This window comes from Pogona vitticeps, chromosome 2 (genome assembly GCF_051106095.1).
Source record: "Pogona vitticeps strain Pit_001003342236 chromosome 2, PviZW2.1, whole genome shotgun sequence".
Classification (NCBI taxonomy): domain Eukaryota; kingdom Metazoa; phylum Chordata; class Lepidosauria; order Squamata; family Agamidae; genus Pogona; species Pogona vitticeps.
Window position 1 is genome coordinate 23,443,141 of NC_135784.1, and position 26,271 is coordinate 23,469,411.

A 26,271-nucleotide genomic window follows, 5' to 3' on the forward strand; every position below is an offset into this window, starting at 1 on the left:
ATTGGACTGATATACCGCCCCATAGTGCTACAAGCACTCTCCGGGCGGTTTACAATTTTAATTATACAGGCTACACATTGCCCCCCCCCCAGCAAGCTGGGTACTCATTTTACCCACCTCGGAAGGATGGAAGGCTGAGTCAACCTTGAGCCGGCTACCTGGGATTTGAACCCCAGGTCGTGAGCACAGTTTTAGCTTGCAGTACAGCATTTTAACCACTGCGCCACGAGGCTCAGTGTATGTATGTATATGTATGTATATATATGTGTGTGTGTGTATGTGTTTGTACATACACACACACACACACACACACATACATACATACATACATACATACATATATACATACATACATACATTTATATATTAATAAATAAAAACACTTATATTTTTATTTTTATATTTTTAGATATATTTGTATGTATGTTTTATATCAAAATTTAGGAGTTTAAATATGTATCTCTCATACACACGCACATATAAATCTAAAAATATATCTAAAACATATGCATTCCCATTCCAGGTGAGATTTACAAACAACACCAGATGAAAATACAGTACAGTATAGCATTATTTTTAGAGTGGTCTCCCCCCACCCCATCCCCGCAACTGTTATGGTTGCCGTAGCTGCTATTTTTATGGCTTAACTGGTTGTCTGGTTTCATTTGTGGCATTTCACCTTGCTTTAAACTGACTTGCAACCTTTCTTAAAGGTCAGTGTGTGACCTTTTAAAAACAAATAATATAGATTATACCTTAAAATCTATAGATTGTGTCTTAAAATTCATGCCCATGAAAAGGCATAATATACTCTATTCATTCTCCGGAGTTGCTCCTCAATGTAATCCAGCATACATATTACCCAGCCATATTATCTCAGTGGGAAAATTCCCATGTATGTACCAAAAACCTATGTATATTTAATTTTTTATTGATTAAGTAAATTTATATTTTTTTTTGCTCAAAATGGTATTCGGGGCAGCTGAGTCTGGTTGTCATTAAAAGTAATTGTATTTCACTGGAAAACATAGATTTTTATGGGGTTTTTTTGTCCTATGTGCCAAAATAAATGGTTTGTTTGTTTGTTTATTTATTTATTTATATCCCGCCCATCTGGTATATTCTACCACTCTGGGCGGCTTATTTTGACTGCGGTGTGTGTGCTTGGTGGATTTGCTCTGCCTGTCAGATACTGTTATTTATGTGTGTTTTGATGTGTTTTAAGGGGGTTTTAAATAGTTTTAATTAATTGTTTTAATACTGTTCCACAGTTGTTTTAATTAAAGCAATCTCCTGAAAAGGACAAAAGCTGATCCCACAGCTATAAATACTCAACAATCCCACAAAACTGCACCAGAGTACAGATAGAGTTCTGACTTCTGTCCTCTGAAGATGCCGGTCACAGAGACTGTCGAAACGTTAGGAAGAACAACCAGGTATATATTGGAACCACAAAACACAGCATTCACACCAGAATCAAAGAACAGAGAGACATTACAGACTAAAACAACAGGAAAAATCAGCAGTAGCTGAACATGCCCTAAAACAAGCTGGCCATTAAATTCTATTTCAAAATACTGAAGTACTGGACAACACCAGCAATCATTATGTTAGACTGCACCGGGAAACCATTGAAATCACAAACACCAGCAGAGCTTCAACAAAAAAGAAGGAAGTTTAAAACTCAACAAAGCCAGGCTCCCAGCACTGAAAAATATAGCCTGCAAATGGTCAACGAACTCTACCCAGCCACAAGGACCAGTGATAACTGCACACAAAAGACCAGCTAACGACACCCATCAATCACAGTGACAGATCACCTCTCCCCCTTATCACAACAATACACCAACAAAAAAATCGCTGATCACCATAATCACCCAATCTCCTGAAAAGGACAAAAGCTGATCCCACAGCTATAAACACTCAACTATCCCACAAACTGCAACAGAGCACAGACAAGAGTTCTGACTCCTGTCCTCTGAAGATGCCGGCCACAGAGACTGGCAAAATTTTAGGAAGAAAAACCTTGAGAACATGACCAAAGAGACCGAAAAACCCACAATAACCACCGTAGACACTATTTTTATTACTTAATTCTATTGCTGTCCTGCCTTTCTTCTGATGAGGTCAAGGCTGTATATGTGGCTTATTTTGGCCTCAGGACAGCCCAAGGTCTGTGAACAATCTGGTGTGTGAACAATCTGGTCAAGAAAGGTGGAACTTTTGGTCTTTCTAGTCCTTTACTTGGGAACAAAGCAAATCATTTCCCCGCTTCTTCCCTCCTCCCAATGCTATACAGAGCTGGAAATTTTCTGAGGTCTAGGGCCTACTCAAACACCCTTTCCATAGGATCCCTACTACTCTCCTGTAATGTTCAGAAGCCTAGTGCTATGGGGGGAGGGACCCCCAGTTTTTGCCTTCTTTCAAGACCCCAAACATATTTCTTCAGGTTTCCAAATACAGTGGGGTCTTGACTTGAGAACTTAATCCGTATTGGAAGGCGGTTCTCAAGTCAAAAAGTTCTCAGATCAAATCTGCATTTCCCATAAGAATGCATTGAAAACCATTTGATCCGTATCTGCTCTTTTCCGTCCATAGAAACTAATGGGAAGCTGCTATTCCGCCTTCGACCACTAGAGGGGGATATTTTGTTTCTTTTTTTTCTTAGGTCAAGAAAGGTTCAGGGAAGGCAGGGAAAATACAGTCCAGGCAGTACAGTACCAGGACGTCCGAAGACTGTCTCCCAATCCACTCTCTAAACGCTGGGAGGAGTGAGGAATCAGACAGGCACCCTTTTCACTGGCCAACATTTAACTGAAAGTTCACTTTTTGCACTTTCCCTGCCTCCCACGTGGTTTTTTTTTCCAGTTCTTAACTCAAATCTAAGTATGTAAGTCAAGTCAATATTTTCCTATGAGAGTGGTTCTTAAGTCAAAATGTTCTTAACTCAAGCCGTTCTTAAGTCAAGACCCCACTGTAGTATTATTTTCCCTGCTCTCGGTTGGTGGCAGTTGTGTTGCTGTTGATCTGTTCATTTGGTTGCTAGGTATGTGTGCAGCAAAGAAAGCAGCATACACTAATCAGTAATTTCAAGCAACTTTAAGAATTATTCTTTTTTGAGACTTGGTGCCAGTTAATGAGGAAAGAGATGGATTTTGGGAAACTTGTGTTTATTCTCCTCTGCGAATCTCCATACTTCTGTGTAGCAAAAAAAAATTTTTTTTGATATGGTTTGGAGAGTTTTGATTTCTAATTGGAAACAAAGTACTTCATAATGCTTGTGTAAATTGTGTCGCATGTCACTGTTGATTGCTGAACTTCATAAACAGAAAGCATAATCTGTCTTTTCTCTATTTCTTCAGCTGCCCATCTATCATTTTCCATCTGCACCTTTTTTCCATTGTTCCCCATTTGCATGCTAAAAACACAAAACCCTGCAGTAGCAATGTTTTGTCTGAAATACTTCTCTCTCTCATGTTCTAAGGGATTGTTCCAGTCCAGGGACTGGACTTTTGGGCTATGACTCCCAGAAAGCAGAATTCCTCAGGCAGCATGGCCTGCTGAGGAAGGCAACCCTCTACTCTGTGTGACAGTTTGGGAAAGCCATGTAATGTCCTGAGATCAAAGCACTCTGTACATGCCCAGAGGTTTGCTACAATGGCTGGGGCAGGGGAGGTCTGGGAAAGGTAGTTCAAAGAAGTACATTTTCCAAGTTCCGAGATATAAAATTCCCAGTTTTTAAAACAGGGCCAGCCCAAGGAACTTTGCTGCCCGAGGTACAGCCGCAAAAGCGACAACCCCAAACCCACCCAATTCGACATGCGTAGTTCCCAAAACCTGCTGTGTTATTTTGGGATGCTGAAAAATCTCATTAACTATTTCTTCTCCCCGGTGGTAAAATTTAGGAATAACAAAACTGACAAATCAAATTGTTAATTCTTTGCTGCTTTTTAATCTGTTGGCCGAGGCAGTTTCCTTATTCTGCCCAAAGATAGGGCCAGCAAGAAGCAGCTGGAGAGCTCAGAGATTTAGGTCTCTGGCTGCGGAACCGGAGGCTGGGAGTTCGATTCCCCGCATGTGCCTCCTGGAAGAAGAGCCAGCCTGGGTGGCCTTGGGCAAGCTGCACAGTCCCAGGGCTCCCCCTAGAGGAAGGGAAGGGTAAACCGCTTCTGAGTATTCTCTCCCTGGAAAGTCCTGAAAAGGGTTGCTATAAATCAGAATGGACTTGAAGGCACATAATCATTATTATTCTAAAAGAACAGCATCTGGTTATCCCACACAAATGCATTAATTTTGCACAGAAGCATGATAGCACAAGAGCAAATGACAACATTTATTAGGACTCCAAACCAATGCAGTTGCACAACAAGCAGCTGTGTCCATCTCAGGTTTGTGTGCAGGTCAGAGAAGAACGGTGCCGAATTCGAATCCTGATAACATCTTCAGGGTCACATCTTTGGCCCATCCTGCATTCCACTTTTAAAAAAGAAGCTGCACTGAACAGCGGGCCCTTTGCGCACGTCCCGAGAGGTAAGGAAAAAAAAGCAAGGATGGCAACCGACTCGTGCCCACCGACCAAGAAACCAGGAGTAGGGCTGTCCGAGAAAGACAACGTTCTGCACACCTCTAGCTGCCAAAGAGGAACCATCGGATTTAAGAAATGGTGGTGTGGCTGCAGGGGGTCATCAAGTAGAAAGCCGCTTTCTTGGCAGGGCCACAATCCCAGAGCTGCTTCTGACTTCTCTGTCAAAGAGTTCTCTTCGCCGCCGTAAAGAGTCCGAGGATAAAAGTATCTCAACAAAAGAATGGGGAGGGGGGAAACTAGAAGGATACAAAATAGATTCGTTTCACCCTGCAAAAATTTGAGTCACCCCTAATTTCTCTTTCAGCTTTGGGGTCTAAGTAAGTCCTAGGCTTGACAGTAGAGAAGGGGTGGGCAACCTCTGCCCTTCCAGATGTTTTTGGACTACAACTAGCCCTCACCATCCACGATGTTCAGTAGGTCTGATGGGAGCGGAAACTCTGCATCTGGAGACCTGCTAGTTGCTCACCTGGGTTTTTTTTTTAAATCACATTGTTGGTTAGATCAACCCATTAGGGTGCAGACGTTCCTGACACCGGCATGTGGTTTCACAGTGCAAACCGTTTTTGTGTACCCTCCTAAGACAGTCCTACAGGTTAGCTATTCTGTTGTGTGTGTTTTTAAAGTCGCAGGCTATTTTTTTAAATTTAATTTTCCACCTCCTCCCTCAGCGTTGGTTTAATTTAACATCCCAATGGAGGAAGCTCCCAAAAGGCCTTTCAACGTGTGTTAACAATGCTGTGGCTGCTAATAAATTTAATTGTGCTCCTGCTGATGTGACGGCTGCCAGCAGAAAGATTTTTTTTGCCAGTCCTCGAGTGGAAGGCAACCCCCATTTATTGTTTGGAGAGACAGAAAATCTTAGCTAGGACGAAGCAACTAGCAGGGTTTGGGGTTTATTATTAATTTTTGTTTTGTGGTGCGGTGTTTGGAGAGCGCCTGCTTTAATTTTGCCCGTGGTTGCTCCAAGATGCAGTGCCTTCACTGGGTGAAACTTTTTGACGTGACAGAGCTTGATTTCTTGGTCCTGGCTACCATCCTCAGCCAGGTCTGGCGCAGTTCCAAGACTTCGCAGCTCCGTCCCAAGGTGCCAGAACCACACCTCTCGAAAGGAGACGGATTCACACGCTGTGGAGAAAGGAAGGCTGCCTTCTGAGCAAAGACGGAGCAGCGAGGCTGGGAGGGAGAGTGGAGCGCTGATCTTCCATCCGGGTCCCTTGCGCCCGGAGCAACAAATCCAGCAGGTCCTGAACTCCTACCGGGATGGGGGGCTCCGTACGCTGGTCCTCAAGACGCTGGCTCTGTAGAGACAGAAGAGTTATGGGCCTGAGGCAAGAGAAATGCCATGCCTTGCAAGGCAGGGAGGGAGGGGGCTGGACGTCAACAGCACGTGTACTTGTCTAGTCTGCAATACACTTGTGTCATCACACAGGGCGACCAATGCCGTTTCTGTACCGTGGCGCGGCCTGAAGCCCGACTGAAATGGATCCAGGGCATCTGTTTTGTCCAGGTGTGCCTGGAGCTGATCGGCCACCACCCTCTCAACTACCTTGCTTAGGAAAGAAACATTGGCGACAGGCCTATAATTGCCAATATCATCCGCCACCAAACTTGATTTCTTCCTAATGGGCCTAATGAGTGTCTCCTTGAGGGCAGATGGAAATCTGCCCTCCAGGAAAGACCCATTAATTATTACAGTGGCCCATTCCATTGTTGTAGGCCTGGTCGCTTTGATTAGCCAGGCTGGGCAAGGGTCAAGGGAGGAGGTGGTGGCACGACAGCGATCAAGCGCCCTGGCCACAGTGTCAGGCGTAACAGGCTGAAAGGTATCAAGAATCACCGGGCAAGACGGAGGGCTGGACATCTCAGCTCGACTCACTGTGTTCAAAAAAGGAGACAGGTCCCGGCGGATGGCCTCCACTTTAGCTAAAAACAGTGCATTATTCAAATACTAAACAAATTGTATTCGCAACGGCTTTCACGGCCGGGATCTAATGGTTGTTGTGGGTTTTTCGGGCTCCTTGGCCGTGTTCTGAAGGCTGTTCTTCCTAACGTTTCACCAGTCTCTGCGGCCGGCATTTTCAGAGGACTGGAGTAGGAGCATGGACAGAGTTCCTCCTCCTGTCCTCTGAAGATACCGGCCGCAGAGACTGGCGAAACGTTAGGAAGAACAACCTTCAGAACACAGCCAAAGAGCCCGAAGAACCCACAACAACCACTAAACAAATTTATAATATATTAAGAATGTGAGGTAAAAGATTACTAAAACAATTTAGAAGCCACAAAATGCAAACCATCTCATTTTAAAAAACCCACTCGGGCAGCCAGTCACTCAGAGGAAGCTTTCCTGAAGTGAATGGTCTTTGCCTGCTTGCGGAAGTACAGGAAAAAAGGGGGCCAGGCTGGCCTTCAGTGGGAGAGAGTTCCAGAGTCTGGGAGCAGCCACAGAGAAGGCCCTCTTTTCTAAATAAGAATAGCAAGAAAGCCAGTTCCTCAGCTGGACATTCTCTGCGGACAAGGATGCTCACCTGATGGGCCAAGATGGTGTCATAGAGCTGGTCTTCAGAGACCCTTGAGTTGTTGGCACGCGTATCTTCAGGCTCAGTGAAATCAGCACGCTGGTCGTTGTATCTCCGTGCCTGGACCTTGGCCACCATATCAAAAAACTCTTCTGCCTGGAGAGATGTCAGGGAAGAGAAGAAGACTGGAGAGAGAAAGAAAAAGAGGAAGGAAGGAAAAGAAAGGAAATTTTACATCCCAGAATAACCATAGGCAACCGTCACCAAAGATCAGAACTTGGAAAAGTCACTTCTCAAGTACCATGGCTTCAGAGAATCCCACAGCCTGAAGAACACATAATCTCAGAAAACGACTGCAGACTTTCGGCCCATACCCAAACAAAGGTTTAACACAATGTATTAATCCTGTTGATTACAGATTTAGCTGCCTGCCTGCTAAACCTCAAGGCATATGTTGTGGTTGTTATGTGCTGTCAAGTCGCCTCCAACTCACGGTGACCCTACGACTGAGTAATCTCCAAAGTGTCCTGTCCTCAACAGCCCTGCTCAGCTCTTGCAAACTCAACCCTGTGGCTTCCTTTAGCGAGACCGTCCATCTCATATTTGGTTTTCCTCCTTTCCTGCTGCCTTCTATCTTTCCCAGCATTATACAGTACTGGGGAAAGTAACCACATTTGCATTATGAACCTGCAGAGGGCAGTAATGCAATTAGATCTGTTTTGGAATGGGAATATAAGTCTTTCTGTTGTCAACTGGGAAGGAAAACAGCCTTTGGTGATGGGATTCCTTCCTGGTCTCTCCTAAGAATGTTTATCCATATTTTCAGCAGAAAAGTGCACCTAAACCAAGATCACAATGTGCTCACCCTTTGGTTTATTATATAAAAGATGGAACGCAAAGAGAAAAGGGAAGAAGGGGGGAAAAATAACCCAAACAAATGGTTGTTGTGGGTTATTCGGGCTTCTTGGCCGTGTTCTGAAGGTGGTTTTTCCTAACGTTTCGCCAGTCTCTGTGGTTGGCATCTTCAGAGGACAGCAACCTGTGCTCTGGTGTAGTTGACATGGGAGTGCAGTATTTATGGCTGTGAGATAGATTTTTGTCTTTTTCCTGTAGATGGGTGATTAGTGTGTATTGTTGTGGGTGTATTGTTGTGCTAAGGGGAAGAGATTATCTGTTCCTGTGGTTGATGGGTGTCATTAGCTGGTCTTTTGTGTGTAGTGATCCCCTGTCCTTGTGGGTGGGTAGAGTTCGTTGACCTTTTGCACGTAGTATGTTTGATAGCTGGGAGCCAAACAAACTCAAGAATGCGGCCTCCAAGTGGGTCTTTGCCCCACGGCCCTTCAGTTCTGGGGTCCCAAGGCAATTCCTTGGTGTGACTATGAGAAACAGTGGACCTTGTGTGAGTCCAGTTTCTAGACCTCATCGAGGACAGGGTGGGTCTGCGCAGGAGGCCCAGGCCACTGCCCCGGAGGAAAGAGGCCCACCTGTGTTGGCAGAAAGAGCTGTGTCTGCTCCACGGCGTCTGCAAAAATGAGCCTATTGCCTAAAGAAGCCCTAGGCAGGAGCCAGTGATCAACCCAGATTCAAATGCCGACCAGGTCAGCTTTTGTATTGGCACCAGGGAAGGGGTGTCGTCCCGTTGAGCTGCCCAAATGTTTTGGGGTGGCCCTGAGCTGAGAGGGCACCACTGGCTTCTGCCAGGATTTCCTCGTGATCAAGGCTTGGATACATTTCCTCTTTTGGACTTACAGTCGTACCCCGCTGGATGATTACCCTGCTCTATGACAAATCCGCTTAACGTTGAAGTTTTTGCGATCGCACGATGTTTAGATGGGGTTATTCGCTTAGCGATGATCAGTTCCCTGCTTCAGGAACCGATTTTTTGCTTTACGACGATCAGCAAACAGCTGATTGGCGGGTTTCAAAATGGCCACCGGCTGAAGAAAATGGCTCCCCGCTGTGTTAGGGACAGATTCCTCAGATTACAGGCATCAAAAAATGGCCGCCATTTGGAGGTTCTTTGCTGGACGAGCAGGTATTCAGCCCATTGGAACGCATTGAACGGCTTTCAATGCCTTTCAATGTTTTTTTTTTATTTTGTTTGACAACGATTTCGCTCTACAGCGATTTCGCTGGAACAAATTAATGTCGTCAAGCGAGGCACCACTGTAACAGCTTCCACCCACCTTCCTCAGCCAAAGTACTTCTGGGCTCTAAAGAGGTTTCTTGCCAACCCCCCCCCCCCCCATAATCACTGCAGGAACCCTGGCTACCGCCCATGGGCAGCAAACCCCTTGTGTTTTGTTTCTGCTGTTCTCCATGCAAGTGGGAGGAACTGGGCAGCATCCACCAGCCAGCAACTCAGAGCCGACAAACCGAACTTCCCAGGGTTTATGCCCAGAGGTGTATTTTAGCACCTTTTGAGTGGTTGGCTTCGGGAGTAAGAAGAGAAAGGGTCTGTTTAAGTTCACAATTGTATCCACTTCACTTCTTATTAGAAAGTTATGATTAGAAAAGAGAAAAAGCAACTCATGCCAAAAAAGAGAGAGATTTGCAAACGAATCTCTGCAGCCTGCATGAAAGTCAATGTCTATATAGTAGGAAATCAAGGACAGCACCTTGAACTAAAAACCGATGAAGTATGTGTTTCATGAGAACATCCGGATGTTTAATATTACACGATGAATGAGAGTTACCAAAAGGTTTTTAAAAAAGAGAAAGAAAGCTGAAAACTTATACTATAATTAAGAAGTGTAAAAATATCTGTGGTCAAATGTTTCAGTTTCAGTCGTGTCTCATGCAGAAACAGAAAATATAGCCTAAGAGCAGCGTGAAGAATCGTACATCTTGCATTCATTCCGGTATTCACTGCAATATACAGTGGTGCCTCGCTAAATGATGTTAATCTGTTCTGTCAAAATTGCTGTCTTGTGAAAACATCTTTTAGCGAAGCACAATTCCCCATTGGAATGCACTGAACTCCATTTAATGTGTTCCAATGGGGAAGGATCATCGTCGTCCAGTGAAGATTGCCCATAGGAAAGCCGTTTTGCAAACCGCCGATCAGCTGTTTAGATCAGCATCTAGCGAAAAACGGAGCCGAAAACACCCATTTAGCAAAGCTGTCAAAATCATCGTCTAGCGAAAAATAGGTCCCGGGGAAAAAGCGTCTTGCGAAGCACGGACTGAATTGTTGTCCAGTGAAAATCGCCCATAGACAAAGCCGGTTTGCTCTTGCAAAAAGTCATCGTCTAGCAATTTCCTCATTCTGCGAGTCAATCGTCTAGCGAGGCACCACTGTATATATATTGCAGTGAATATATAGTTTTCCAGGTAGAGAATACTCAGATGTGCTTGAGCCTTCCCTTCTTCTGGGGGAGTCCTGGGACTGTGCAGCTTTCCCAAGGCCACCCAGGCTGGGTAGCTCAGTGGTTTTGGTATCTGGCTGCGGGGCCAGGGGTTGGGAGTTTGATTCCTCACTGCGCTTCCTTGACATGGGCTGGACCCGATAATCCATAGAGACCCCTCCAGCTTTGCAGTTCTCAGACTATTATAGGCTGGCTCTTCTGGGAGGCATGGTGGGGAATCAAACCCCTGACCTCCGGGCTATCTAGAGGTGATACATAGAATTGGGTGATTTTGAAAAAAAAAAAGTAAATCTGTCAAAATTTCCCCAAAATGACTAAAAATGTCCCTTTAAAGTTGGGATGGCATAAGTGTAAAGTGTAGGGGCTCATTGTGACAGTCTTCATAACCAACACTTCTCCCTCCAAGGAGTGTCCAAAAATGCAGGTTGCTGGATCGATCCATACCAACTAAATAGTTCTAAGAGTTTTTGTTTCCATCAGGAGCAGGTCTTTTTTAAAGCTAATGGCTCTTAGTTGTTTAACCAAGACCCCTTAAGCACTTTGCATTACAACAGTGAGATTTTGCAACAATATGATGTTCCAATGTTTAGCCTGCATAACTAACTTGTAAACCACCCAATGAGTGCTTTAAGTGCTATGGGGCAGTACAGAGGCTTTTTTGCTTTGCTTTTTCCCCCCTCGGAAAATCCACTCCCCCCCCCAGCTTCTCGCAGGATTAAAGCTAAGCTCAAGGAAACGGAAATGTGAGGAGTGTTGTGGATGAAGTGATACTCCACGCTGCTCAAAAGCCCTGCTTTAAGCCTAAGAGCCCAGGAACCACTGCACTACTACTATGCAACTATTGGAACTCTACCCTATATGAGGTCTAGCAGTGCAGTGGTTAAACTGCAGCGCTGCAGCAAAGACTCTGCCCACAACCTGAGTTTGATCCAGATGGGCTCAGGTAGCCAGCTCAAGGTTGACTCAGCCTTCCATCCTTCCAAAGTCAGTAAACTGAATACCCAGCTTGCTGGGTGGGGGGGATGTGAAGGCTGTGTAATTAAAAATTGTAAACCATCCAAGAGAGTGCTTTAAACACTATGAGGTGGTATATAAGCAGCACACTTTGCTTTTTGTTTTACCACCCCGTAATGCTTATCTCTATTGCTCCAATTCCCCTCCCGACACCACAGGAAATGTTCTGAAGGCCCATTACATAAAATAAGGGGTGCAGTTGATGGAGCTAAGAGGGTAAAGCTTTGAATAGTGCCGCCGCTTGGTCAGGGGCATGCTAGATAATGTCGGACTCCAACTCCCATCGCCCCCCACTGTGGGCTCTGCTGACGAGAGTTGTATGTAGTCCCAAAAACGCTTTACGCCAAAAAAAAAAAAAAAAAACCCTGACAGATAAACCTGCCTTACCGCTTGAGTCTTTCTCCAGTTCCCCCACTGGAGTGGCTGGCAGAGATTTCCACGGCCGTACCAGATTGTGCTGCCGGGTTTTCTGCCGTGAACGCAAACGAGTGCCCTGGTTTCGGAGGGCGCTGAGGTCATCCTGAGAACATGGCTGAACCTGAATTGGGGGGGGGGGGAGAGAGAGAAGAAGAAGAAACAAGATGAGAATATGCCATTTACTGAGTGGGCCTCAGTATTCCTTTGTCGGGGAGGGGGTTGGAAGAGGTACAGGGGGAAATATATCTTTGGGGGGGGGGTTGCCACATTTTTTTCTGACCAGTGCTCCTGTGCTTACAGCAACTATCACGGCCAGGCTAGAACCCAGCTGATCGAGAAAATTCCCTGCACTTCCCAGCTCCTTTGTTTTAACTAATTGTTCTGCAAAAATCAGGAGGAACATAGAAAGCTGTCTTACACCGAATCAGACTCTGTCTAGCATGGCATGGTCTGTTGTAGAACGGGGAGAGAGAGCGCTGATCACCAGAGGTTGGGCTGCTGTTTTTATCACCTGGCTATGAACAGTTGGCATCTGTTCTGGTCCGGTGACCAAGACAAACCATATGTTTCCCATTTCAGTTCTGCACCCTAAGCGTGATATTATTAGAATATTGAACTGCTGGCAAACTCAGTAATTTAGGTCTCTGGTTACGGAGCAAGAAGTTGGAAGTTCCCCACTACACCTCCTTGACAGGATCTGCACTCGATGGATCCACAGGGTCCCTTCCAACTCAGCAGGTCTAAGATGATCTAAATGTTTATTCCCAACAATTAACCTGATGACCTATTTTCCCTCCCACAACAGGATTCTCTCAGAGACACAGTGCCTCAGCCCATTAAGCCAGTCTTTACTTTCCAGGGATCGTTATCAAAACACATCATACTAAGTGCAAGATACAGAGGTGAAGAAAATCATGCATTGTGACCTACAGAGATCTTTCACCCCTTTGGGGAAGAATCTTTGTTTAAAAAAAAAGCCACAATGAACGTACCAGACAGCATCCTGTTCTATATTTAGGCGCATGGAGTTCCAACAGCAGAACCTGCCACAAGAGTGCTGTTGGGTTGCACGATCAACCACACCATCGTGCATGCCTGACACCTTGGTTGATTGTGGCTGCTGAAGTTTGACCCTCACTATCGGCTACAACCCAGAATTTTCCACAACAGCTTTTCTACCCCTGTGTGGACATACCAGGGAATTTGGATATGGGTAGGTATAGAAAGTTCTCATGCAGCAAGCAAGGTCCCAATCCTGCGCCATAGGAGAAGGAGGACAGGTAAGGACCATCACAGGACAGAGAACCCCCAGATCTGTCTTTGCAGTCCCAGAACGTCTAAACGGCAACGTAAACCCCAAGCAGCAGGAGCGATTCAGCAATTCAACCGGGAGGCGGGAGATCTGTGGTCACTTTCCAACTGCCATTGTACTAAAACTCCCATCATCCCTCATCCACAAGAGTTATGTTGGCTTAGAATGATGGACGTTATAGCCCAGCTACATATGGAAAGCCAGAGATTCCCAATCTCTCTAGCAGAGGTTAAATCTTAGTGAAACCTTCTCCAATTTACACATGAGGAAAAAGTCCATCCTTAGAAACTGAAATCTATTAGTTTTCAAGAGATGAGCTTCAGGCAGACCTTTGGGGTTGAGCAATCATACTTGCAGAATGAAGCCCCTCTTTACCTCCTGAGGACCAATCACAAAACAAAGCAAGCTAATCGGCAAACTACAGCAGCTGCAAAATACTTCTGCTGTGACAACCACATATCTTTCAGCGCCTGAGTAGGCCCTCATCCAAGATCACTCCTAATGATGGCTGTTTGTTTGCAACATATAACGTGGCCCTTCAACAAAGCAAACCAGCAGAATTTCTTTCCAGAAGATCCTTTTTGGAAGGGGGGGGGAGTGGCCAACTGAAAGACTTCCGACGTCTGTTTGCACCCACTCATACTGAAAGTTGCTGTATACAATTCTTACAATTTTGGCGTGGAAATCTTTCTCTGGCTCAGGGTTAAAACGGGAGGAGAGAACTTCACTTGCTAAATTTTTGTGCTCCAGACAGTTCTTAAAAAGCACAAGAACGAGAGAAAGAATCTTTGTGAAGTTGGCCACTCTTAAAAAGACCTGTGTTTTGTGTCCTGTTATTCTGTACTTGGCCAAACTAATCATCATCATCATCTTGTGCCATCAAGTCAGTTCTGATTTATGGCAACCTTTTCCAGTTTTTTTTTTAAGGTAGGAAGTCCTCAAAAGTGGTTTACCACTTGCTTCTTCTGAGGTAAAGGTAAAGGTTCCCCTTGACAATTTTTGTCCAGTTGTGTTCGACTCTAGGGGGCAGTGCTCATCCCCGTTTCCAAGCCATAGAGCCAGCGTTTTGTCCGAAGACAATCTTCTGTGGTCACATGGCCAGTACGACTTAGACACGGAACGCTGTTACCTTCCCACCGAGGTGGTCCCTATTTATCTACTTGCATTTGCATGCTTTCGAACCGCTAGGGTTGGCGGGAGCTGGGACAAGCGACAGGCGCTCACTCTGTCACGTGGATTCGATCTTATGACTGCTGGTCTTCTGACCCTGCAGCACAGGCTTCTGCGGTTTAGCCCACAGCACCACCACATCTTCTGAGGGCACCCTCCCAAAGCCACACAGGCTGCCTCTTGTGAGATGCCCAGTGGGGGAACTGAACTCTCAAACGTCCGGCTCCACAGCCAGATACTTCGCCCACTGAGCTATCCAGCCACCATAGGGCCAAACTAGACCTTATCAGAAATATGTAACTGCTGCGTGAAGGAACAGCTGCTTATTCCCATCACTCTATAATGCCTAGCATAACTTACCTTGTGTGGCAACGTCCCTTATCCCAATCTTCATGAGGAGCCCATCCTATAGACGTGGGCTGGGAAAGATGAATTTTGAAAGCTAATGTGGCCTAGCAGGCAGACCATTGGACCAGGAGATCTGGGTTCAAAACTCCACTCGGCCATGAAACGCCCTGGGTGACCATGGGCCCATCAAGCATTCAATCTCTGTGTGTGTGTGTATGTGCATGCTTGCCTACCCCACATGTGGTGATAGAGTGGTAAAGGAAGAAAGCCACACATACGACAATCTGATCTCATGAGAGGAAAACAGCAGGTGACAAAGTTAAATTAAATGCATGATAACTAAGGTTAAAAGGTAAAGGTTCCCCTTGACAATTTTTGTCCAGTCGTGTTCGACTCTAGGGGGTGGTGCTCATCCCCGTTTCCAAGCCACAGAGCCAGCTTTTTGTCCGAAGACAATCTTCCGTGGTCACATGGCCAGTGCGACTTAGACACGGAACGCTGTTACCTTCCCACCGAGGTGGTCCCTATTGATCTACTCGCATTTGCATGCTTTCGAACCGCTAGGTTGGCGGGAGCTGGGACAAGCGACGGGCGCTCACTCCGTCGCGTGGATTCGATCTTACGACTGCTGGTCTTCTGACCTTGCAGCACAGGCTTCTGCAGTTTAGCCCGCAGCGCCACCACGTCCCCTAACTAAGGTTAGGAAGTAACAGTTCTCAGCAAAGGACACACAACACATGGGACTTGCAATTAAACCCTCCAGTCTACTGTCTTTGCCTCCACGTAACAGCGAGACACCCGCAAAGGTCTCCCGTCAGCCATGCCCTCCTCCAAGGTGCAGAAAGCTTGTTTTAGGGGCTTAAGGAAGACTCCCTATTCCCTGTGGCTTTCTTTTCCCATTGACACTCAGCATAATGTGGTTCCTGGAGGGGACAGGCCTTCTTGATCAGATTAGATGGAGTGGGTTCCCTCTGCAAGGCATGTATGTTTTAAATATGTATTTCTGCATGCTTTTACATCCCTTGCCTTTCTTAACGCCCGTCTTGTTGCCAGAATTTGCTAATTCTGTCCGTTAGCAAACTCACCCTCTTGAGTTTGCTAACGGGCAGAATTATTGCCGAGGGCACTGTTTCTGCGGGCACTTGCCCACTGTTTCCGTTCATCCCTCTTCTTCCAGCTCATAAGAGGCCTGCCCCTTACCTGCACTCCGGTGGTTCTGGTGTCAGAGTCCGGATCACTGCACGTTACCGTCCCTCCTTCCGCCACGGCCTCCATTTCATGCTCCATTTTCTTCGCGAGCTCCCAACCCAGCTGTGTGCTTGGAGGCTCCCGGAGTGGAATGCAGAGAGAATCTGTTTTTTCTTTTCCCTTCGCTATGTGAAAGGAGGAAAAAAAAGAAATCAACACGATCCCATACTCGGAACCCAGTCTCAGAATGTAGCACTTCCTGCTTTGGGAGAGAAAACGCGCATGCGTGCGTGCAAGCATGCATAGCAACAGAAGATAACATGCTCCAGTTAAAACAGCCCTTTTGAGTCCTATTAATTAATCATAAACTGCTATCCACATACTGTACATGCATTTTAACTTCAGCAAAAAAATATGATTTGCTTTCTTTTTTTCTTTGAAAACTACACTAATTCTCATTGAAAAGAGTTTACAATCTGAACCCAGACAGTCAAGGGAAGAAGAGGGACTGCAAGAGTGTCAAGGAATGAAAGATCGCCAGCTTATCAGAAGAGAGGTGCTCCCATGCTTTATTTGTTGGCTGTTTGTAGTTGCCTCACTCTGCCTTACGGTGGAGCCGGCCCTGTTTGAGAGCTGAGCAGGACTTAAGGAGGACCATCAGGCCTGTGTAGCCTAGCATGGTGGCCTCTGACTGGCTTTCCTACCTTTAGCTGGAGTTTTGGGATTTTTTTAAAAAGTCAGATCACCTCCTCCAAATACTGTAACAGCCCGCTTAGCTTCTGAAACTGGACAAGATGAGCGTGCTCGGGATGGCACAGAAGCCCAGCTTTAGGTCGAAAAACACACAGGATCAAGTCCTGAGAGCTGGATCATAACTAAAGGTAAAGGTTGCCCTTGACATTTAGTCTAGTCGTGTCCGACTCTAGGGCGCGGCGCTCATCCCCATTTCCAAGTCATAGAGTGAGTGTTTTGTCCGAAGACAGTTTCCGTGGTCACGTGGCCAGCATGACTAGACACGGAACGCTGTTACCTTCCCACCGAGGTGGTACCTATTTATCTACTCGCATTTACATGCTTTCAAACTGCTAGGTCGGCAGGAGCTGGGACAAACAACAGGAGCTCACGCCGTCGCATGGATTTGATCTTACGACGGCTTGGTCATCTGCCCTTGCAGCACAGAGGCTATAGCGAGGAATCCGTCCCTAAACACAGCAAGGAGTCATTTTAAGCACCCAGCGGCCATTTTGAAAACCCGACAATTGGCTGTTTTTGATCGTCATAAAGCGAAAATCGGTTCCCGAAGCAGGGAACCGATCATCGCTAAGCGAAATTCCCCCATTTAACCTGCAGCACCACCACATCCCAGAACTAGGGTGTGGCAATTGGGGCACTGATCCAGGGCGATGAACTCTGGAGAGGGCACAAAAACCTCCTACTAGAAGGGCATGAATCCCACCCGCACCCCCACCAAGTGCCTACATTGCTTCTAGCCGCTTCTCCATGGATCGGAAAGAAACACCAGACTGGTGGGCCTCAGTGTGGAACCAGCATGGCTGCCGCACATTTCACACCCCCTGGAATTATTTTTCCTTCCTCCTCCATCTCCCCTGTGTCGGCTTGCCAGTAAAAGCCCCAGGCACCCAAATTGCTAGCGACCACAGTTCTGCGTGGGAGGAACACAACGCAAACGTAAGCCACAAAAGAAGATACTGAAGACAAGCATGTGATAAAGAAAGGCCAAATGGAGAGAGGAAAGGGGAAGGAAGGTTAAGAGGGGAACGGTGGGTTTTGTTGTTGTTATATTCATAGGCCACCTTCCTCCCGATAAGGGGAGGCGGCTCACAATATTGAAAAGTACAGAACTAAAAACATAGTAAGTTCAATATTTTATAAGAGTTAGAGGAGAACAACTTTAAGGCGACAACTTGTCTCTATGTTCATCCAGGAATATATATTGCTCTGCATTCAGTAGAGTTTACCTACAAGTAAACTGGTGAGAGTTTCGGTGTCTCAAAAGGAAAGAAGAAAAGTGTAAATAAGGAAACAACAGTAAGATAGAAAAGAGACATGACACATCATGAAAATTGTTGGCTATAGCTCAGTGGTTTATGTATCAGGTTGGGAGTTTGATTCCCCCTCCGTGCCCTTCCAGCTCTGCCGATCTAAGATTATATGTATTATATTATTATATAAACCTACAAATGGGAATTACAGTTCCCAGTTGTCAAGCTGGATGGGAGGTTCTCGGTTTTGCAATCCAAAAAAAGTAATCTTCCCAAATTCTGGATGAAAATTATGGGTAGAGATGCTAAATTCATTGCCAGCATAAGACACATATTGGACCAAACCCTCAGAGTTCTAAAAAAACAATTATGCTAGTTTTCTGCTCTTTATCAGGCAAAATGCTTGAATAACCATGTTATTGTTGAGTTGCTTTGGGATCATCATAACCTTATGAGTGACCTCCAGAAGGCCCTATCACTAACAGTCCAGTTCAGGTCTGACAAAACTAAAGACCATGGTTTCTTTATTGAATTAGTCCATCTCATGTCATCCATCTTCCTCTTTTCTCGCTCCCTTCAGCTTTTCCTACAATAGTATTACTGTACTTTACAGTAAATCCTGTATTCTCATGACACTTCCAAAGGATGATGATAGCCTCAGTTCAGTAATTTCAGCTTCTAGTGAGAATTCAGGCTTCATTTGATTTAGAAACCATTAATTTTCTGACAGTTCATGGTATCTATAAAGCTCTCCCCTGACAATACATTTAAATGAATGATTTTTTTCTTGCCACCCGACTTCGCTGCTTTTAAATCTGTATACTGTTATCATAAAACATGTTTAATGCATTCCTATGTGCAAAAAACTCACAGTTAAGCGAAAATCCTCCATGCGGTCGCCGTTTTCGCTGACCGGTAAGAGAGGAATAGGCGTGAAAACACAGTGGGCGGCCATTTTTTTACCTGGCAGCCATTTTGAAACTGCCGATCAGCTGTTAGGAAAACATCGCTATGCGAAAATCGGTAAGCGAAACAGCTTACCGATCATTGCAAAACGATTTTTTCCTATCTAAATCGTTGCAATGCGATCACTTTTGCGATCACAAAAACTTAATCGCTATGTGGATTCGTCGTTAAACGGGGCGCCCGTTAAGCAAAGCACCACTGTATACTCTCGTCACATATTGTTGCCAATGGGAAACCATTCTGTTTCTGCATAATCTGTTCCAGCACTAATCTCTTGTCCATAGTATGGCCTAAACACTGATGTACCCAGTGTTTTTAGAACAGTCCCAGTTTTTCAGGTTTCACACCCAGAAAACCTTGCTGATGGTGCAGGGCTTCTGGGAACTGCAGTCCAAGAACACCTGGGTTACCCAAGGCTGGGAACCGCCGAGGGACACACTCAAGACTTTACTGTCACCTGTAAAGCAACAACTGACCAAGGCCAACATCATCCACTCTATAGTATTACAAATGACTGTGTGTGGATTTGAAAGCTGGTCCATGAACAAAGCTGTGGGGTAAAACCAGTCCATGTGTAATGTGGTTTTGGAGGAAAGATATTTACAAATATCACAGACTGCCAGAAAGACGAATACTGTACACTGTACTGAAAGTGCTGCTAGATCAAATACCCAATGGTGGTGGTTCAGGAGTCCTGGGTTCGAGTCTCTGATGCACCACGGAAACTGGCCGGGACTCGTAAAACCACTCCTTAAATATCTCACTTATCCCAAGAGCCGTCTTAGGGCCATTATAAATTGGTTCTGACTGAGGGAACTACGAACAACTGAGCAAATCAAGCCTGAATTCTTTCTAGGAAGTTAACATAACTTAAGCTACTGTACTTTGGGGAAACCATGGGAAGACAGGACTCGCTGGAAATGACAATACTCTTAAGGAAATACTGTTAAGGAATGCATAAGGCAGTAGTAGGACAAGAGGAAGGCTAAACATGAGTCAGTCAAGGAAGCCCCGATCTTGAGTTGCAGAAGGGCTGGCCCTGTTAATCTGTGCAAGCATTGGAGGGGGAAACAAAATTTAAAAAAAAATCAAAAGTTTTAAGAAACACAAAAAAGTGGTGGCACCTGAAAGACTGACTTTTATATATATTTTTAATGCGAGCTTTCGTGGACCAGTCCACTTCATCAGGCAGTCTTGAGTGGGCCAGACCCAAGCAGGGCTGCTCAGATTAAAAAAAAAAAAAGACCTTTTGCAAGTCACTGATTACAAAGTCTCCCTAAATTGGAAGGAACCCGGCCATACAGGACAACAACACTTTCCTCCCTCCGATCCTTCACTTTCTCTTTTTTTTTTTTCCTTCCCCACCTTCCAGGAAAGCGACGATTTCCGAATTTCCTCCAGGGGAGACCAAGGGGCTTCTCTCGGGAATCTCTGGCGCAACTCGGAAAAAAAGTCGCGGGCTGGGCGAGGAATCACGAATTAAAAACTCATTTTTTGCGGCGGCAGGAAAACAAACCAGCAGCGGGGAAGAAGCTTCGGGCGGCTCAGAGGGCGAGGCCCGGGCCGGCTCGCCTGGGCTGCGGGCCCGAAAGGGTCTTAAAGGGACAGGCCCGTCGTCGTCGTCGTTGTTGTTGTGTGATGATGGCTGGAAGGGGTCGTTCTGGGGACTTCAAGAGAAGCTCGTTCGTCCCCGGGATTCCCGCGGCGACACTGTTTCGAAAACAACGTTTTGGGAACAACTTTTGAACAGAGCTAGGAAGTAACGGGTCGCGAGTAACGTTGTCGTGATACCGGGAGGAACGAGGAGGGAGCCCATTCCGTTAGGTTTCCCCGTTCCTAATGTTAACGGGCTTCGTTAGGCAATGACTATATGGTACATGAAGAGGATAACGTTTTATCCGTGCTCAGGGACGTTCCCCGTTTTGGACTGCCGCTCCTTGAATCTGGCTGGGGATTGTGGGAATTGTAGTCCAGAAACAGTAGCAAAGCCCGGCTCTGTGTTTTATTATGCCTATGTGTTAGTTTCATGGATTGCAGCTCCCTTGCCTGGGAGTGAAGATCCTCCATGGATAGACAAGTTATCTGTACTAGATATATTTAGGTTTAGTATTTGCTAATTCCCAAACTTTGGCCAGAATCTTGTTGCTTCGTGTAGTTTCTCACATTATTCATTCATTCATTCATTCTATTTAATATCCCGCCTATCTGGTCCTGCCACCACTCTAAGAGTATGCTCATACATTTGGTGACTCGCTTTCATTTGAATCAATGGACTTTGTGGAGGAATTGGCTCACCAAATCCCCACTGATTCAGTGGGTCTGCTCTAGTGTGGTTTACTACACTAAACAACAGGATTTTGGCCATTGCTTTTAAAGGGTTATGAGATATGTGTACCCATTTTTAACTACAGTATCTTTTAACTTTGAGCATTTTTGCAATATGGGCTGGCATCCAGCAAGATGAAGAAGTGGGTCCTAGATCAAATGAAGCAAATGGAGGCGAAAATGTTGAAGCTGTACATCAGAAAAAGGCAAGATTCTCTGGAAAACACAATCATACTGGGAAAAAAAAGTGGATGGCAGCAGGAAAAGAGGAAGACCAAATACAAGATGGGTTGACTCCCAAACAGACCACAGACTTGAGTTTACAAGAGCTGAGCAGAACAGTTCGGGACAGGACGTTTTTGAGGTCACTCATTCATAGGGTCGGCATACGTCAGAGGAGGCTTGACAGCGCATAAGAGCAACAAATCCTATTCAATTATTTAGGCCCATTCAGAGTTCCAGTTGCTGGAGCTGCTATGGTGATCCGACAAGGTATTGTTTGCATATGACCGGGCTCACAACCAGTACCTTTTCAGATCCCTGTGGCTGCTTAAATTGCTGGAGGCCTGTGTGTGTGTGTGTAAATATAGAACAGGATACTAGCAATTACCTGTAAAGAATTTAAAAATAACAGACCACTAATACATTATCGCAAACCTCAATTAAAATACATAGTGAAAGTGCTAAAGCATTGGTTTCTAAAGGAGTGAGCGTGGGAAGCAGAGAGATGAATTTCCAAGGGGGAAATGAGACTGAGATCTTCATTACCATAAAAATATATATATATTATTATCAGTTTAAACACATTATTATGATAGATATCCCTGGGAGAATTTACCATTTCTCAAGAAGTCCACAAAAGCTCACATTAAAAAAATATAAAAGTTAGCCTTAAAGGTACTACCACATTTTTTTCTCTTTTAAAAAACTCTTTATTTTGTTTTTACCTATCATGTTTGTACAGACTAAGGCAACAACCCCTTCTAAATCAAGAAGAAATGTTTGCGCTTGGTTGTTGTGGGTTTTTCGGGCTCTTTGGCCTTGTTCTGTTCAGAACACAGCCAAAGAGCCCGAAAAACCCACAACAACCATTAGATCCTGGCCATGAAAGCCTTCGTGAAAATGTTTGTGCTTATTTTTTAAAAAAAAATTAGACTAATTTGTATGAAGAATTTGTTTATTTTCAATTGTGAATTTAATGGGTGATGGCAAAAGAGAGATTAGGGAGGCACAAGAATTTCTCAAAAAATAAAGAAGCGGGCCTGAAACATTTGGGAACTGCTACACCAGAGTAATCAGTCATGCTAACATTAGCCAGTTTACTTAACAATGCCAAGCTCAAGGGGGACTAGAAATGCATTCAATTTAAACTGTATAATAGTTCAAGCCAGCTGAGCTGTTTTGCTGCCTAAGGCCGAAAATCTTACAAGATGCTTTCTCTCTTCCACTCTGGTAGTGAACATAACAAAGGAAATAATTCACCATTTGCTGCCTGGTTATGACCCCCAAAATTTCCTGCCAGTCAGACCTATCCTTTCCCCCCAACAAAGCCTGTTGCCAGCCTCCCTCTTGCCTGAGGCATTGGGTTGCTTTATTCTTCTAAGTCGCCAAACTTAAGAGGATGAGCTTATAGCAGCTTCCTTGGGATTTAGTGAAATGAACAGTGGGATCCTAACCATGCAACAGAAGTCAGAACAGAGATGGCCCCAAGCAGCTTCTTTAAATAAATATTGTAATGTGGGGGTGGGGAAATTAAAATTAGCTTTTCAAATATGTCTTCTACAGTACTGTGTACTCTGAGTTCTACTGCGTGGCATAAAATTGTGCACTTTGAACACAGACTAGCTTTGCGGATATCCTGGAATGCCAGAAAGATGAACACGTGGTTCTATATATTTTATTTTTATTTATGATTTTGATTTATATACCACCCCTTTAGTGCAAGAGCACTATTCTGGGAGGTTTACGGCAGCTAAAACCAGTATAAAAGTACGATCGACAGTAAATTAAAACACAAATAACAAATGACACTAAACCTAGATCCAACCAATCCTGAACTATTTCTGGAGGCAACAGTGTTGACGCTGAGGCCATCCTACTTGGGACACATCCTGAGAAGACAGGATTATCTGGAAAGAAAACAACAGTAAGGTGGAAGGTAGCAGGAAAAGAGGAAGACCAAATATGAGATGGACTGAGTCCCTAAGGGAACCACAAGCTTGAGCTTAGAAATGCTGCGCAGGGCAGTAGAGGACAAGCCATTTCGAAGATCACTAGTTCATAGGGTCACCATAAGTCGGAAGTTGGAGGAAGAAGCATTCAAATGTGTTTTTAACGCAAGACACTGATAATTTCTCTTGCTCAAGAAGGCGACCAGTGAAGAAAGCCAAAGCACTAGGGATCAATAAAGGCCAAGAAATCATAAAACCTATGAAAGGCAGAAAGCTACACTCCTTTGTCACCTAATTGAGAAACAAACCAAAACAGGTTATTACAACTGATCATTCGAAAAAGAAAGGGAGGCAAGGGATGCAGGAAAGAGGATCATTTCTTGGCTGGAAAAAAAAGTTGGAGATTGGTATGGAGGCAACGGAGCATTATTGTCTGGAACTGCTGAATCCCAAATCAAAAGAGTTGTGAAGACATTGAACATCTGGTAGGAGAAAAGAAGGAGGGACGTGGGATTCTGGCTTCTCAAGCCAGATTTAGCTGGTGATGCCTCTTTACCGAGGTTGCCACAGCCCTACCATAAATCCGCTTGCCTTCAAGAAGGACACAGGGTAGGGGCAAAGAAGGGCTGATTTTCTTAAGAACTGCTCTCCTCCTTTTTGATTTTCCAGAAGAGTCATGTGCCCCTTTGGCCCTGCCTATGACTGTGTGTATGTGAATGTGTGGTTGTGTCTTTGGGGGAGAAGCGAGCTGGTTCCCTGCTCCGGCCCTGTCTGTGACAAGATGCCTCACCACTTATTTTTCTCCGCGTCACCGTCCTAGTCCCGTCTGCCCGCCCGCCCGCAAGGATTTAATTAATGCAAGGCTAAATGTCATCTAAGATGGTCAGAGTCCATAAAGGAAGCCACAGCCTTTGAGTTTGCAAAACCTCAGCAGGCATGTTAACGAGAGGACATTTTGGAGGTCGGAAACAACTGGAAAATAGGCAAAAATAGCAAATGCCATGACTATTAACAACACGCCTAGTTTTCCCCCTCAGGGAATAAAGCACGGCCCTACGGATGTTCTTGGACTACAACTCCACGCCACAGGCTACACTGACTAGTGCTGATGGGACCTGTAGTCCAACAGGAGATGAAGGGCCCCAGTTTGCTATTCCTGAGTTTGCGGCGGGGGGGGAATACATGTTCATGTGGATAATTTTTCTTTTGAAGTTGCCACAAATCTCTTCCAGTCTATCAGTATCTGGCAACAGTCCCCTAAGATAACGGATGAAGAAGTTGAGGTCCTTGAGATGTTTTGAACTCGGGTCCCCGAAGTCCCGGCTGACATGACCAAAGGTAAAGGGATCAGGGGAGTGGTTGTATCAAGGATCCAGAAGGCCACAATAATATCCTCCCTTCCCTCTGAGAACGGCCTGAGGGAGGACGGTCACCTCCCCAAAAGTGATCTGTGTATAGGAAACCCACAATTTTCTTCCTACACGAAGCAGCTTTCTTTGAGTTTTCCTCAGTTTGTCCTTGACCCCTGGGAGTTGTGACTCCCAAGGAAGTCACAAAGTTTTTTTTGGGGGGGGGGAGTTCAAGGGTTGCCTTATATATGCTATAGGGGTCACGAAGAGTCGGACACGACTAAACGACTAAACAACGACCACGAGCCTTTGTTAAATAATTTGCTCTTTCACCTTTCAGAGCCAGATATTAAAATTTATATATTAAGGAACAGGCCCTTCTGGGGTGTGTGTGAGAAAGAAGCCTCTTCTTTCTGAGGAGGAATGACTTTACCCCATTAAAAATGCATTTTTATGCAAACGTGCCGGGGGGGGTGGAGGGAGAATTCACAAATTACTTGGCTATTATCAAAGGCCGTCAGAACTTGAAAAAAGGTTGGGAACCATGACCTAAAAGATTATACTATGGGAGGTACTGTAGGAAAGCATGTTACGTCTTATTTTCTGCTCATTTTAATGTACAGTTCCCAGGTCAGCATGTTATTTCGCCACAGGAGGCAGAAAATCCTTCAACTATCCCCATAAAAAAAAAAACCAGTCATAATAATAAAGTAAATATCTAATGATGGGTTGCTTTTTCTTTTCATGACACCCTAGATCTTCTCTTCCAGCCCAGAATCTACTGCCTCTAAGGCAGCTGTCCCGTTCTTCCCAACGGTAGGGCCGGCTCCGTGATCATGTCCTATTAGAGGTCAAGCTCACCTGGTCGTCCCTCGCAGGTCTTGTTATTCCCACCGTTGCTGGCCGTGCCACATCCTCATCTTCTTTTCCTCTTGGCTCCGCTGTTTGTTTTGCATCCTTGTGTCCCAACCCACTTGAATTCTGGCTTCCTTGCTTCCCCCCCTTCGGACTGCTTTTGCCCGGCTACGCCTCTATATTTCTACACGGGAAACCACTGCTTCCTGCTCTTGCTGTCGCTGCTGCTTCTGGGCTGGGCTCTCAGAAGCCACCAGATCTTCTCTCTCTCTCGCATCGACCTTCCTTCTGCTGCTCTCCTCCCACTTGCGCCTTGCGCGTTGGCTGAAAGAGGAGACAGGTGCCCCTTGAAACCTTACTTGCTCAACCTTTGCTTTCCGAAACCGCTTCCTCCTGCACAGACTGCCAAGCAGGCTGGAAGAGTGGTTGCTTTCATCCTTAACTTATCTCGTTGGGCTGTCAAGCAACCCACTTCATGCAAGTCTTGTTTATTTATTTATGTATTCTTCTTTGGCAATGCTCAGAATGTTGCATTTTAAAAAGGAAGCCACTGAGTCACGGAATCACCGAACTATAAAGCGGAAAAGGAGTCTGTAGGTCACGGAGTCCAGCCTCCTGCCAAAAGCAGGAAATCTATAATTAAAGCACCCCTAACGACTATTCAGTTGGAAGGGGCCTGTAAGG

General features: G+C 45.3%; 1 protein-coding gene across 2 annotated transcripts; it reads right to left on the reverse strand.

Moving 5' to 3' along the window:
• Positions 1-4,311: 4,311 nt before the first annotated feature.
• GPSM3 (G protein signaling modulator 3) lies at positions 4,312-26,027 on the reverse strand. 2 transcript variants are annotated; one of them, XM_072988610.2, is made up of 6 exons: positions 25,594-26,027; positions 20,253-20,597; positions 15,931-16,103; positions 11,871-12,021; positions 7,111-7,286; positions 4,312-5,883 (listed from the first exon to the last, which is right to left on the reverse strand). In XM_072988610.2, exons 3-6 carry the CDS (start codon positions 16,015-16,017, stop codon positions 5,704-5,706), a joined length of 594 nt encoding a protein of 197 aa, XP_072844711.2. In that variant the 5' UTR covers positions 16,018-16,103; positions 20,253-20,597; positions 25,594-26,027; the 3' UTR covers positions 4,312-5,703. The 2 variants fall into 2 exon arrangements, with proteins under 2 accessions (XP_072844711.2, XP_072844710.2); XM_072988609.2 differs by lacking the exon at positions 20,253-20,597 and having other exon boundaries at positions 25,594-26,025.
• Positions 26,028-26,271: the final 244 nt, after the last annotated feature.